Source organism: Pollicipes pollicipes, unplaced genomic scaffold, assembly GCF_011947565.3.
Source record: "Pollicipes pollicipes isolate AB1234 unplaced genomic scaffold, Ppol_2.1 Scaffold_5724;HRSCAF=6776_pilon_pilon_pilon, whole genome shotgun sequence".
Taxonomy (NCBI): Eukaryota; Metazoa; Arthropoda; class Thecostraca; order Pollicipedomorpha; family Pollicipedidae; genus Pollicipes; species Pollicipes pollicipes.
The window spans coordinates 40,408,566-40,421,744 of NW_023596746.1; the positions used below are offsets into that span (position 1 = coordinate 40,408,566).

At 52.8% G+C, this 13,179-nt stretch overlaps 1 protein-coding gene and 1 pseudogene across 1 annotated transcript; one reads left to right on the forward strand and one right to left on the reverse strand.

Annotated features, from left to right (window-relative positions):
- Nucleotides 1-108: 108 nt before the first annotated feature.
- On the forward strand, nt 109-8,168 carry LOC119103407 (glutamate-gated chloride channel; the record flags this gene model as incomplete). The annotated part of the gene is given in 7 exon segments (XM_037226931.1): nt 109-214; nt 995-1,124; nt 3,767-3,849; nt 4,300-4,443; nt 5,023-5,160; nt 5,682-5,956; nt 6,963-8,168. Coding segments are annotated over 7 exon segments (1,053 nt in total), but the record flags the coding sequence as incomplete, so codon positions are not given.
- Nucleotides 8,169-8,918: 750 nt separating this feature from the next.
- LOC119103041 (monocarboxylate transporter 10-like) overlaps nt 8,919-13,179 on the reverse strand; it is a 70,235-nt pseudogene continuing 65,974 nt past the window's right edge.

Below are 13,179 nucleotides of genomic sequence, written 5' to 3' on the forward strand. Positions count from 1 at the left end.
AGAGAGAGAGCAGGGGGAGTTAACTGAGTGGACGGGGAGCGGAACGCATTGACGCGCCGGCTGCCGGTGTTCGGTATATGCTGTGGATTTGACCCGGGCCGTTCACAGGCGGTGACGCTGCGCTGCCTGTGGCGCCTGACCTGGACCGACATGCGGCTGCGGTACAGGGGATCCCCGGCTGCCGGCGGCCTGATGATCTCACACGCCACCGCTGGTATGTGCGTGCAGGGCATGCAGTGGTTATGGGGGGTCACGGGCTGGTGGACGGCTTCCAGGAGCGGTGGTCGTCCGCGCCTGTCGATGGCAGCGATCGTACGGCGCCTTTTGCTCGTGCAGTGCGTGGCTCATACGGAAGGGTGGCCGCCTGATCCTCGCGGTTGAGTGCAGCGCTGCATGAGTAATCGCATCAGTAATGTTCGTTTTTCTCTGCTAGGTTCAGGCTCCCGCAATGCAGACATGTGCCGCGTTTCGATTCCCGTGTGAGAACCGGGCCGCTGTTGGGGGTTTGCCATTTGTCATTTCTAAAGCCGTGTTTTGATCCCATAAACGTAAGGTTACGTAAAACCGATATTTGATTGCGTTACGTCATTATGAGTTATCGTGAGGTGAGTTCATACATGCTGATTTGAAATAAGATGTTTAGGTTAGTCTAAATCATTAAGTTAAGCTGACCTTCCTCGGCATCTTGAGAAACTGGCATTTTAAATCATTATCGAATTGCAGGCCTGTGCTATGTTTATAGCATTTACAGGACTTGTACAATAGTCCAAAGTTAAGGCTTCTGCTTCTCGTACTGCTTTTACTGCTCTGAAGTACTGCTCGTACTTCTCGTTCTGCTTCTCGTGCTCAAACAAATTATTACTATGCTCTCAAAAACAAAACGTCGTGTCTGCATACTTCACTTCAAAGGGTTTTTTGCAGCGTTTACATTGGTTCTCTGGTCCACTAGTTGCTGGATGATTGGTCTGTATGGGCTGTATTCGCCATATTTCAGGACTAATGGATGCTCCCAAGATATGGCTGCCATCTGTGCTGTATCCTCGCTCTCTGTCGGTGGATTTCGATAACTCATTGGACAACATGTTTATGATACGGCCGAACGGTACTATTACGTGGCAGCGCAGGTGAGTTTCCACTCCGGAGGCCTATGCATGGTAACAGTGAACCTCAAGCTCCAGTCCTATGCAAAATGTCGATTCCCTGCTTTCATCATCACCTGTTCCATGCCCAACCGTCTTATACGTCATGTTTCCATTGTTTCATGCCAGTTGTTGTCGGCTATTGTCGGCTGTGTTTTTTCTCCATGATTAGGGGTGGCATATCATTAATCGTAGTTGTTTTTCTCCATTGGTATGCGTGACATATTGCTTTTGTTGCGGTCGAAATAAATGGAGAAGTGAAGGTATCAGCCTTTAAGTGCAGGGTGGGATTAGGATGTTGCTCCTTTAAATGCCGTCATTCTCTTCCCTGTTCGCTTGTGGTCCCGCTTCTCCCTCGGGTCCTCGAAATTCACCACGCTGCTCAACACTTCCAGCTAAAAATGTTATATTCAGTGATCTCTATGGATGGGGGATGTTCACAGCACATACCAAGCTCCGTCTGGTATTTGCTATGAGCACAACGGAGTCTCGTGTTCCTGGACCTCGCACCAAAAATCGGTGGATCTAGTTATTGAGAGACTGCTCTACGGTCGTCTCATGAGACAAGGCTGTAAAGGGCTTTACGTGCGTTACAGTCTGTCAGCCTATCAAACTATAACACCCTATCTCCCTGACCCCTGCGGTACGGCGGCACGGGTCAGCTAGGCCAGTCTGGCCAGTTATCAGCAAACCTTTCCACGTCATTCGGTGTCGACACCGCAACACTGCCGCACGGTCCAGGCTCATCACGTTTGTCCAGTTGCCGACGAACCATTTTCGACAGTCGGCCAAACAGCTCGCTTGCGCCGGGAACTGTACTTGCTACCGCCGTATTGCAAGTCTAGCATCCTTCCATTCCGTCGTAGAGCACTCACGCGCTGCCCTCCAGCAAACCTCGCACTGCGGCACCATTCGTGTTTCCAAATTAGAACCGCGTGCACGGACCAGACACGTCTAAGCAGTCCAAAGCCCTCGACAGCTCCAAGCAATGCACTGTGTATAGACTAAGTGATAGGTTACCTCATCCAGACAGAGTTCAGCCCACCAGGAAGTCCTTACTATTGAGCCGAAAAACTCCGTCCATCGGTGCCCAAACCTCCGTCCACCGGCGCCCAGAACAAACAATGTCTTCTCGAGCAGCGATAGATCATGCGGGTTCGTGCATATGTCTTGTCTGAGACGCAGACGGTGGTCGAAACATTATATCACTGATACCCAAAATCCACCAGCAGCCCATCCTTAGCTTGTGCTAGCCGGCTATTGCCCAATAATGTTGCTGCCCAGCGGTCGTGCCCATCAAAACCCTCTTTCAGCTGTTTTTCACACTATCTCTCACTCTCTCTCTCGCTCCTTGCTCGCTGCAAACATAACGGAGATCGGAAAGGAAAGGGGAGGAGTGAGGGTAGCTGCCATCCATCTCCTGATATAAATGAACACTTTCTGATTGCAGTTTACAGAAAGATGCAAGGTAGAAAGATGTAAGGTAAAGATCGTGTCTGCTTGCCCCCTCCCCAATGTTTTGTTAGAGTACTCACCGTCACTATCTCACTCCCTTGCCCGCTTGTACTGTCTCTCCCGCTTTCTTGATTTATTGTTCTCTTTCTATATTGCTCTCTCGCTGACTGGTTAAAGGGATTATCCCACCTTTTTGTAATTTTCACGTACTGCTGCATCAAACGCGTACGATTTAAACAGTAAGGCCAATTTGCTAGAAATCCTTCCGAAACGCTCAGAATTTCGGTTTCAAGTAGCCGACCCTGAGGGCGAAATCTCATTTGGCTCCTGGCTTATCACTATGAAAGTGATCCATTTCATTTGCCTCGCGTTTTGCGCATGTGTGTCCTGTAATGTTTGCTGCACACTTATGTGACAAAATGGTTGTGTTATGAATGTTAGGAAACCTGAAACACTGTTTAGACAATTATATATATATATATATATATATATATATATATATATATATATATATATATATAGGAGGAGCCATATATATATATATGGCCTGGCCATAATATATATATATATATATATATATACACATAGTCCAGGAGGATGTATATATATATATATATATATATATATATATGTATATGCGAGCATCAAACTATTATTCCGCGAATTTAACGACACGTTATGATATGGCTTTGATTTCTCCCCCCCCCCATTGCTTTTGCTACATGGGCTATTGTCCAGCTGTACTTTGGCTTTGGAAATGGGAATAGTATATGATCCATTTGACGTACTGATTCAAACTTCAAGAAATCAGCTTCTCGGTAACGGCCCTTACTCGCTGGGCCAACCACAGACTTTTTTCATTCACACCAGTAGAGGCGCGCACGGTTGTCATGCCGACGTTGGTTTCGACTGCAGGGAATAAGTGTATTTCTCGTACAAAGCGCTGCAGGCGTAACTTGGACAAAATATCAGTAAAACTGATATCCTCATTATGTCTTGGCGGTGCTGCAGCGGCACAATGCGCAGGAGCTATTATTAGACTAACTAGTCCTGAGGTTCCACTGGAGTATGGTTTTCAAATATGCCCCAAACATGGGGCATTCCTTTTAAAATGCAACATTGGTTGATCGTTCTATTGGCTGAAAACGCACCCATCGCCATTTTCTTTTCAGGGTTATCACCAAGGCTCCTTGTGGCCTCAACGTGGCTTATTTCCCTTGGGACAAGAACACATGCCGTGTCTTCCTTCGGCAAAGTAAGACCGACGTAGCTGCGTGCGGCATTCCCGCCTGGTAGTGACTGTCCTTGGTGGGATCATGGCTGATAGCCCTACACCAAAACGCTGACCCCGCAGCCGATTTACGAGGAGTTTACGTCGAGCCATGTTGGATGGAATATCGCAACAGCAGGGCTGAAACCCCTAAACATGTTTTTGAACTGATCGACAGCTAGCACATGAAAATACGAGATTGAAAGCCACGTCCTCCTCCTTGGTAATGCCATCTGAATGTTAGACGCATCACGTAACAGGAATCGAACGCCTTTCGAGTTTTCGAACCAGATTGCTAGGTGATATATGCATGACAAGCTGGACCGTGTCACCGTGTGATGACGCAATAAAGCTGCGTGACCACTTGATGAAGCCACATCAGGTCATCATCCCAGCCCTGATGGCTGTGGTAACGCTTGCCTGCGGCTGCCTCAGACCTGGACAGCAAGGCGCTGATGCTGAACTGGACCCGCTCGGGCGTCCGACCCGTGTACGCCGGGCCCAACCTCTCCATCAGCGGCTTCCGCCTGACCTCGCTAGGCGCCAGCTCCCGCATCGGCAGCATGGCCGAAGATCATGGTGAGGCGGTCGGGCAGCCTGGTGCTAGGCTGGAAACATTGGCCAGCCAGGCATTGTCTAGCTTCTTAAATGCGTGACCGGAAAACGTACGTTTTGCTGCGCACCTTCCCTGCGCCATTGCAGGATCAAGTGCCTATTTGCATTTTACACCGCGTGCAAAGCAACTGTAGTTTGATGCCTGCGTGAGCGGTTTACCGCGCATTGATGCAGAACATTCAGCGCCCTTTCACTAAGCGACACTAAAAAACCAAAAATAGTACTGAAAGGCTTGCCTTGTCAGTCTTGCCTCTGTCGGCCTTGCCTTTTCAGAGGGCACCAGTCTACTACATGGGCCGGGTAGCGCACTGCCCTAGCACACTGAAAAGCCAACGGCTGTGCCAACGCGTCTTTCATTGGAACACTCAACAATAACACGATGAATTTAGTAGAACTGTGAGGCTGAAATTCCCCAAAATGTCAACTGCGAAAGTATTTCAACTTCATGTGCCCTTCGCCAAGAATACTTCCATAGCCATCGTTATGAGGCATGACGCTGCTGAACTGTTTTGACACTGTTTTTGTGAATCTGTGTCGCTTCAGGTGGACCGGCTCGTTCGAAGTCTCTAGTTTTGAGGGTGACCTTCAGACGAGTCTCAATTTACTACATCATCAACGACATCATACCCACCTGCATCTTGGTGATTGCGTCCTACATGACTTTCTGGCTCAGCCCAGGCTGTAAGTGAAAGTCACAGCTGATTGGTGCTAAACGCAATATGCATCTGCGAATGCATTCATCGCTTGATCAATTGCCTTAATAAGCGATAGACGCCAAATCGGTTGTATTTTACGTCACGCTATTGATCCAGCGTTTATGCAACGCAGTGCGGCATTGTGAATGTAGCGTTACCGCGATGCCATGATATAGCGTGCCGTTGTTTATTTCACCATTACTGAATCCATCACTAGCAGCCGATGTCGCTCAGGCCGGTGTGACAGGTCATGTCTCCCCTTCCGTACCCTCAGGCCCGTATGACAGGTCATGTCTCCCCTTCCGTACCCTCAGGCCGGTGTGACAGGTCATGTCTCCCCTTCCGTACCCTCAGGCCCGTATGACAGGTCATGTCTGCCTTCCGCACCCTCAGGCCGGTGTGACAGGTCATGTCTCCCCTTCCGCACCCTCAGGCCGGTGTGACAGGTCATGTCTTCCCTTCCGCACCCTCAGGCCGGTGTGACAGGTCATGTCTCCCCTTCCGCAGCGGTGGTGGTACGGGCTCTGCTGGCCTCCTTCATGCTGCTGGCTTGCTTCATAGTAACGGCGATCGCCGGTAGGGCGGCGCCACCGGTGGCCTTTATAAAGGCACTCGACCTCTGGAACTTCGTGTGCCTGTTCTTCCTGCTGTGGGCGCTGGTGCAGAGCCTGGTCGTGTACCGCATGAGTCTGGGCTGTGGCTCGGTCACCGACGACGCGGCGACGCCGGAGCTGCAGCCGCCCAAACCGCCCGCCCAAAACGGCAACGACAACGACCCAGAGGTCAGGCCCGGCCGTGAGAATATCGGGTGACAGCGTCCTGAACAATGTTTTCAGGGATGAAGGTCAGGTGGTCATGACCTAAATGACCCTTTTGCTGGCTTGTAGTAGAGGGTAATGGTGCGGAGGTCATACTCAGAGATTAAGATAGGTGGCCAGCCTCCCCAAGTCGGGTTTCGGTGCGAATATGTGCGCGTGGCTCGGTAGCTAGTACCAAGGGGGAATATCAGAGGTCAGTGCCTTGGGGAGCACATTAATGGGAGCAATGAAATTAAAACACACCTCAAGCGTCTTGTATCCACAACAAGGAAGAAGTTTACCACTGGCTGACCATGTTGTAACGTTGCTTGCCACGTCCAAAATACCCAGGACCATTTTGTCCCCAGGCTGGGGCAAACTCAGCCCCACAGTTTGGACACATCGGCTGGCGGGGTCAGCACCCACGCAACATTATTTGCTTAAAGAGAAAGATAATCCTGATGAAACGCGAGCAAACAATGCATACGCCTAAATTTCGTCTGAACAGCTGATAATGAGTCGGAGGTCAGTTTCAGCGGTGGGCGAGAGAAGATAATGATGAGGAGGTCAGGTTCAGGGATTGGAATCTAAGGGATTGGAATCTAACAAGCCGTTCAAGGTCAAGTTCAAGGTGGCTCAAGGATGGTGATCAGATGGTAATGGTAAAGATGTCAGGTTGCTGAGTGCAGATGCGAGGGTCATAGAGCCCACATCCACTCTTCCGAATCATTGCTCGGAGGCCCGGAGGTCACGGGGAATGGTAAGAGTGTTGACCCAGGGATAGCCGACGGACAGCTATCAAAATTCGTAGGTCAGTGGGCAAGACAATAGAGAGCATGGACGACAAGCCGGACGCCAAACCTGGACAAGCGTGGACGCCAAACGGCTCCGCCGCGTCAAAGTGGTCGCATGGCCATGCCATGATGGCATTACCGTGCCGAGGCTGTCTCGGGTGTCCAGCTAACGGGGCGCTGTTGGCTTGTCGCTGCAGGCGATCGTGGCCGAGACTCTGCCGCCGCCGCCACCGCCGACTGACGACCTGGGGCCGCTGCCGCCGCGCCCGAGGCGGCGCACGGTCTCGCCTCGCCTGCTCGACCTGGTCAGCCGCGTCCTCTACCTCCTCGCCTTTTGCATTGTCATCATCGTGTTCGGCGTGGTCTACTCGTGAGGCCGGCGGACGGCGAGGGCGTCAACGTGAGCAGGGTGACGTGCTGTGCTGAGCTGTTGCCGCCTCCCCTTGCGGCCTGGCGTCTGGAGCACACTGACGACCGGCGTCTGGAGCACACTGGCGACTGGCGTCTGGAGCACACTGGCGACTGGCGTCTGGAGCACACTGGCGACTGGCGTCTGGAGCACACTGGCGACTGGCGTCTGGAGCACACTGGCGACTGGCGTCTGGAGCACACTGGCGACTGGCGTCTGGAGCACACACTCTAGACTGAGCGACGGCGCAGCTATCGGGTGGGGGAGGGGAGGGAGACCGGGGCTACCCACCCAGCTTGGCGCACGACGGGTGGCTCCCCGGCCAGATGACGCCAGAGGCGTGGTCCTGCTCTGATGTGCGACCGCGCGCTCCCTGTTGTTATGGCGCGCGCTGCCAGCATGTGCATCACATCGACGGCGGTGGGGCCCGCAGGACGGTGCGTGTCTTCCCCGATGACTTGTCAGCATAGTGAAACGGTAGTATTACGGTGTCATTACTTCGAATCAGTGTTGGAAGAACTATATTGCCGTGGAGAATTGTCTAGTTTAGAGACAACGAATCAAGAAGTGCCTGAGCTACCAATGAAATCCGTGGACATAGTTATCGAGAGAGGGGACTCCAGATGCTACCGTATGCAGTGTTCAATGTCAGTGACAGGGTGCGTGATAATTTCTGCATTACTAGACGGTGATGAATAACCGCACGGTGTGCATTCATTATTGTTTTCAGGGACATTCATAGTAACGATTGTACTGTCAGGAAGTAGGGGCGGATCCAACGGGTCACGGCCCGTCCAGTTTGCAGAGGCATGACATCCCCCCCCCCCCTTCTCACGAAATGGTTGAAAACGCCTATTTCCGCTTCCCTTGGCCTGCATTTAATGCGGCAGCCCAACTGGAGTTTTGTTGCGGCATGGTCCGATGCTGGATCCAACGATGTTAGAACCGTTGTATTTACCGAATTTATGTTCCAAATACATGCAGATACATATGAATCCACGCCGTGTGGTTTGCTTGTGGCTGCTGGAGTGCGTACTTTCGTGTTGTTTTTTTTTTAAACCACAACACCTTTTTGTTGAACAGTAAGCCGTGGACATCATGTCAACCAATGATCTGCGCCGCAACACCGATATCAGTAAAGACTGTTGTGCAGAATGAATGTCATCCAGACATGAGGGGATTGAACCCATTATACACCATTTCCTAGTTCAAGGGATTTAAAACGGGCAAGAAGTTGTGAACCTGATAGCCACTTTGCAACTTAAACCAATGTAAAAGAGCGAGATCAATGTTATCACTACGTGGACAATGCAGGCCCCGGTTTCTAGGCAATACTGTGAGCTATGGCTATGGCTCCGCACCGCCGCCACCTCACTTGGTTTGATCCTCTACCGGCCAACGCATGCTCCTCTGCACCGCATATCACGCACCTGCGTTCTGGAAACACGAGCCATATTTATTGCACGAACAACAACAGAGACACTCGAATGCGCTCACGTCCAAAGGTCGGGCCAATCCTGCTCGCTACAGAGCGGCTGGTTCGCCTGGCGCCGCGGTATCTCACGTGACCCTCAGGTCACCGTCCACGCGGGCCGAGGCCGACGCAGCTCGAGCGCGAGCCCGACGCGTCGCACACCGAAAGCGCTCTCTCACTAGAAGCTCACACCGACTGGAGCGGCGCCGCCGAGTCGGAAGGTCACGGCGGCGGCGGCGGCGGCGGCGGCGGCGGCGGCGGCGCCTCCGCTGCCTCCTTCCGCCGGCCGCGCATCATCAGACCGCGGAAGAGCCGCGACTGAGACGGAAGAGTCCGACGGCAGGTCGCTTTCGACATCGCTGCGTTCCTCCGGGATGTCGGCCGGCTTGGAGGAGAGCAGGTGTGCGGCTCGTCCGCGCATCGACGACACCTGCTTGACGAGCGAGCGACGCCGTCCGACGCCGCCGGCGCGCCGGTCCTGCCGGGAGCTCGGCGATCAGGTTGTTCTCGTACTCGCTCAGCATCAAGTAGTTCTCGAACCTTGTTGCACGAGGTGATGTCGCCCTGCAGCAGGTTCAACTCGAGCTCGATGTCCTCAAAGAGCGCGTCGGGAAGGTCCATGTCGGCGATGCCCTCCTCTGAGATGCAGGTTAGTTCCTGCTTGCGCAACTCGTTGCTGCTGTTGACGGCGGCTACGCGCTGCTTCAGCAGGCTGAGTACGCGCTCATCGACGTCCGGCAGCGAGTCGGCCCGCTCACGCGGCGCCTCAGCCTCGGCCGGCCGCTCGCCGCCGGTCGACGCGTCGTGCCGGTGCCGGTGGTGCCGCCGTCGGCCGCGCCGCCGCTGGAAGTCGATCAGGAAGACGCTGAGGCTGCCGATGACGACGAAGGACGCACTGAAGTAGTAGCCGGCCTTCTCGCCGATGGCCACGTTGATGTAGCCTAGGTGACAGGCGTATGAGTCAGAGCAGCGAATATTTTCACTGACATGAAAACATTACTGCTATCTGTTTAGTACTTTTCCATTTGCCTCAATTAAACCACAAGGGAAGCATGATCACCAGAAGGTTATTATAACGACACTCTTTTCCTGAAAATTCCGTATTCATTTCACAGTACTGAGCTATGCAAAGGTAATTCGCATAATCAATACCCTACCTCTGGCGGTAAAAAAGATATTACTTTGTGTACGCATAAAAACCCGACGACCTCCAGGCATAACTAGTGATGCCCCATTCATAGACCCAAACACCTGCATAGTGCCTCCTGCCTTGACAGTAACAACTGGTCGTGAGGCGCGTCCAGTCCGCGTGAGCCCGCGGCCACAGCTCACGCCCGCGTCAAGCTGCAGCTCCTCAGGAAGCACCGCCGCGGCGCCGCATCACTCACCTGTGACGGGCACGCCGAGCACCATCGGCAGCGCCTGGCTGCCCTGCACGAACCCCCACGTCTTGGCGAAGTTGCGAGCGCGCACCTTCTCGTACGTGCACATCTTGAGGCTGTACTGGTAGCCGCCGTAGAAGATGCCGTACAGCCAGGCGAAGAGCACGTAGCCGGTGTGGCCGCGCACAGCCGGCAGGGCCAGCTGGCACGCGCCGCACAGGAAGGAGGACGCCTGGCACAGGTACTGCCGGCTGATGCGGCACTCCTGCCGCGCGCGCACGGAGCGCCGTCAGCGCGGGGCGACGCCGCGGGTGGCGACATGACTACATCACACAGGTACTGTCCGCTGATGCGGCACTCCTGCCGCGCGCGCGCACGGAGCGCCGTCAGCGCGGGGCGACGCCGCGGGTGGCGACATGACTACATCACACAGGTACTGCCCGCTGATGCGGCACTCCTGCCGCGCGCGCGCACGGAGCGCCGTCAGCGCGGGGCGACGCCGCGGGTGGCGACATGACTACATCACGAGGCTGTTGGTGTGCGGCCCAGGTGCGGTCCCAGTGATGTGGACAAGCATTGGAAAATGTAGATTACGAGGTTAATCTCCATCCCGGTTCTATCTGTACGTATGGATCGGTGCAACATTTCGCAAGCTTCCGTGCCTATCTCCCCGGTCGGTTCAAACAAGCTTCACTTTTAGCAGCGTAGCTGTGCTGATAAATAACCGTTAGAGCTACCTCAAACGCGCAGATCACACTCTGGCCCAGCACTACGGCAGTGCTACAATCGCGATGGTCGCATCGATGCAATTTTGTCAGAGTGGTTGACTAAAACATCACGTCCTTTTTAGGCCGTGGCAAGGGCCAGATCACATGGTTACCTGGTTGTTTCTGACGGTGACAAAGCCGAATGCCCAGCAGCCGAGCGCCCACCCCAGACCCAGGTAGGTCTGCAGCAGCAGCACAGAGCCTTCGCCCAGGCCGTCCTCCTGCGCCTGGTAGGCCTGCCGACAGTGTCAGAGCAGCGTCATCAGCCGTGGAACAGATGCCGTGGCCCTCCCCTGCCCACTGCCATCTTCGGTACACCCGCCCACGATGCCGCGACAAGGACGGCGGCATCGGCTACAGCACAGCTGCCCATTTCGCCGTCGACGGACCCTTCGCCTGGCACGTATTCTGACAACGTGAATGACCCAGCGCCTGGCAATGCCACGGTACTTGCCTCTTTCTCCTCATGTGTGCAGTGACAGCAATAGGAAGCAGGTGAAACATTTGCAAGCTTATTATCAAGTTCTAAAATAGATGCATACCCGGGAGGGCCTTAATGCTCTCCGCGCATTGGATTTGCTACGCTATTACCAGAAACTGAACTTGTTTAACAGAGAGAGAGAGAGAGAGAAGGAGAGAGAGAGAGAGAGAGAGAGAGAGAGAGAGAGAGAGAGAGAGAGAGAGAGAGAGAGAGAGAGAGAGAGGGACCCAGACCGACGGAAGAGAGAGAGAGGGAGAGAGGAGAGAGCAGAGCGAGAGAGAGAGGAGACAGAGGTAGAGGCAGAGGAGGAGAGAGAGAGAGAGAGAGAGAGAGAGGAGAGAAGGAGAGAGAGAGAGGAGAGAGAGAGAGAGAGAGAGAGAGAGAGGAGAGAGGAGAGAGAGAGAGATATATATATATATTATATATATATATATATATATATATATAATGATATGAATATAATAAATATGTAATATATATATATAGCATATATATATATGATAAAATTATATATATATAATATATATATATATATAATATATATTTGTGTGTGTGTGTGTGTGTGTGGGTGTGTGTGTGTTGTGGTGTGTGTGTGTGTGTGTGTGTGGGTGTGTGTGTGGTGTGTGTGTGTGTGTGTGGTGTGTGTGTGTGTGTGTGTGTGTGTGCACGTCTCACGAGCTCCGAACAAACCAATCCACCCGTGGTCTGCTGACACCTCGACCTGCGCAGCAGGCGATGTCAATAACACGGACGCATTAGTGTTGCGGACCTACCGCGCCTACCGGTGTGTCTTTAAGTGCACGAGTGCGCGAGTGCACTGACCATGTATATAAGCGGTGTGTGAAGGCCGACCGAGCTGAGGCTGGCGGAGATCAGGAGGATGCGCACCGTCAGCGACTTGAGCATGGACAGGTCGAAGAACGGCGGCTTCTCGTCCAGCTTGCTCTTACCTTTTACCTTGAATGATAGGACTCGGTTCAACACATGACCATCACAAATATTTCACTTAAGGGTGGTACCTGTCACGCCATTTATCGCCATATTACTGGAAATACCACGCGTCGTCGCGTGGTTCAAATGGGAAATGACACGCTGTTAAGTTGTGAGAGAATGCACATCGCACGTTTATATACTCTCCGCCTGATCCATCCACCAGTACATGCACGGGTGTCACGTGACCAGGCATGGCATCCATCTGCCTGATGGATGAATCTGAAGATAAGCGCATCAGAAGCGTGGTTCCCCGCGTCACAAACTGTCAAGAGATCAAGCGTCTACAGTTTTCTTGTTTTGCTACAGCTAAACTAAAACTAAACTGCAGATGGTTCTCACCGCACCCACCTTTTTCTTCGAATTCTTAAGATGCAAAATGGCTCTTCGCTGAGGATGATACAGTGATGCAGAGCGGTAAAATGTACCTAGCAGAAATGTGAAGAATATCACTCCGGTCACAGCCTGCAGCCCCAGCCTCCAGCCGGCGGACCTGCGGGCAGCGGGCATGACTGGCGTCTATCAAAGCAGCAGCATGGGCTGCAGCACATGTGGCAGCAAGGGCTACAGTTCTGGGATATTCGTTGCAATACTTTACATTGCCAAATCCCAGTTTGTTTTGTCTGTTACATCCAGGAATCTTGCATTTTGGTATCTGTCAAGCTTGTTGTGGATTGTAGTTCAAGTGGCCTTGCACCATGTTGCGTATATTGAGCAGGGCGTTGAGCAATCTCGATACACAAGGGTACATGCAACCCCCGTTGTACTGTTTTAATTTTTTCATGAGCTCTGACAAACTGACATAGTTGCAAGGTGTAAGGAAGGTCGTTACCTTGCCAGTAGGGTTTGGATATAAACACGACTTGTCCAGTAATCCTCACCAGTGCATTTGCTTGTTGCAGGACCGATTT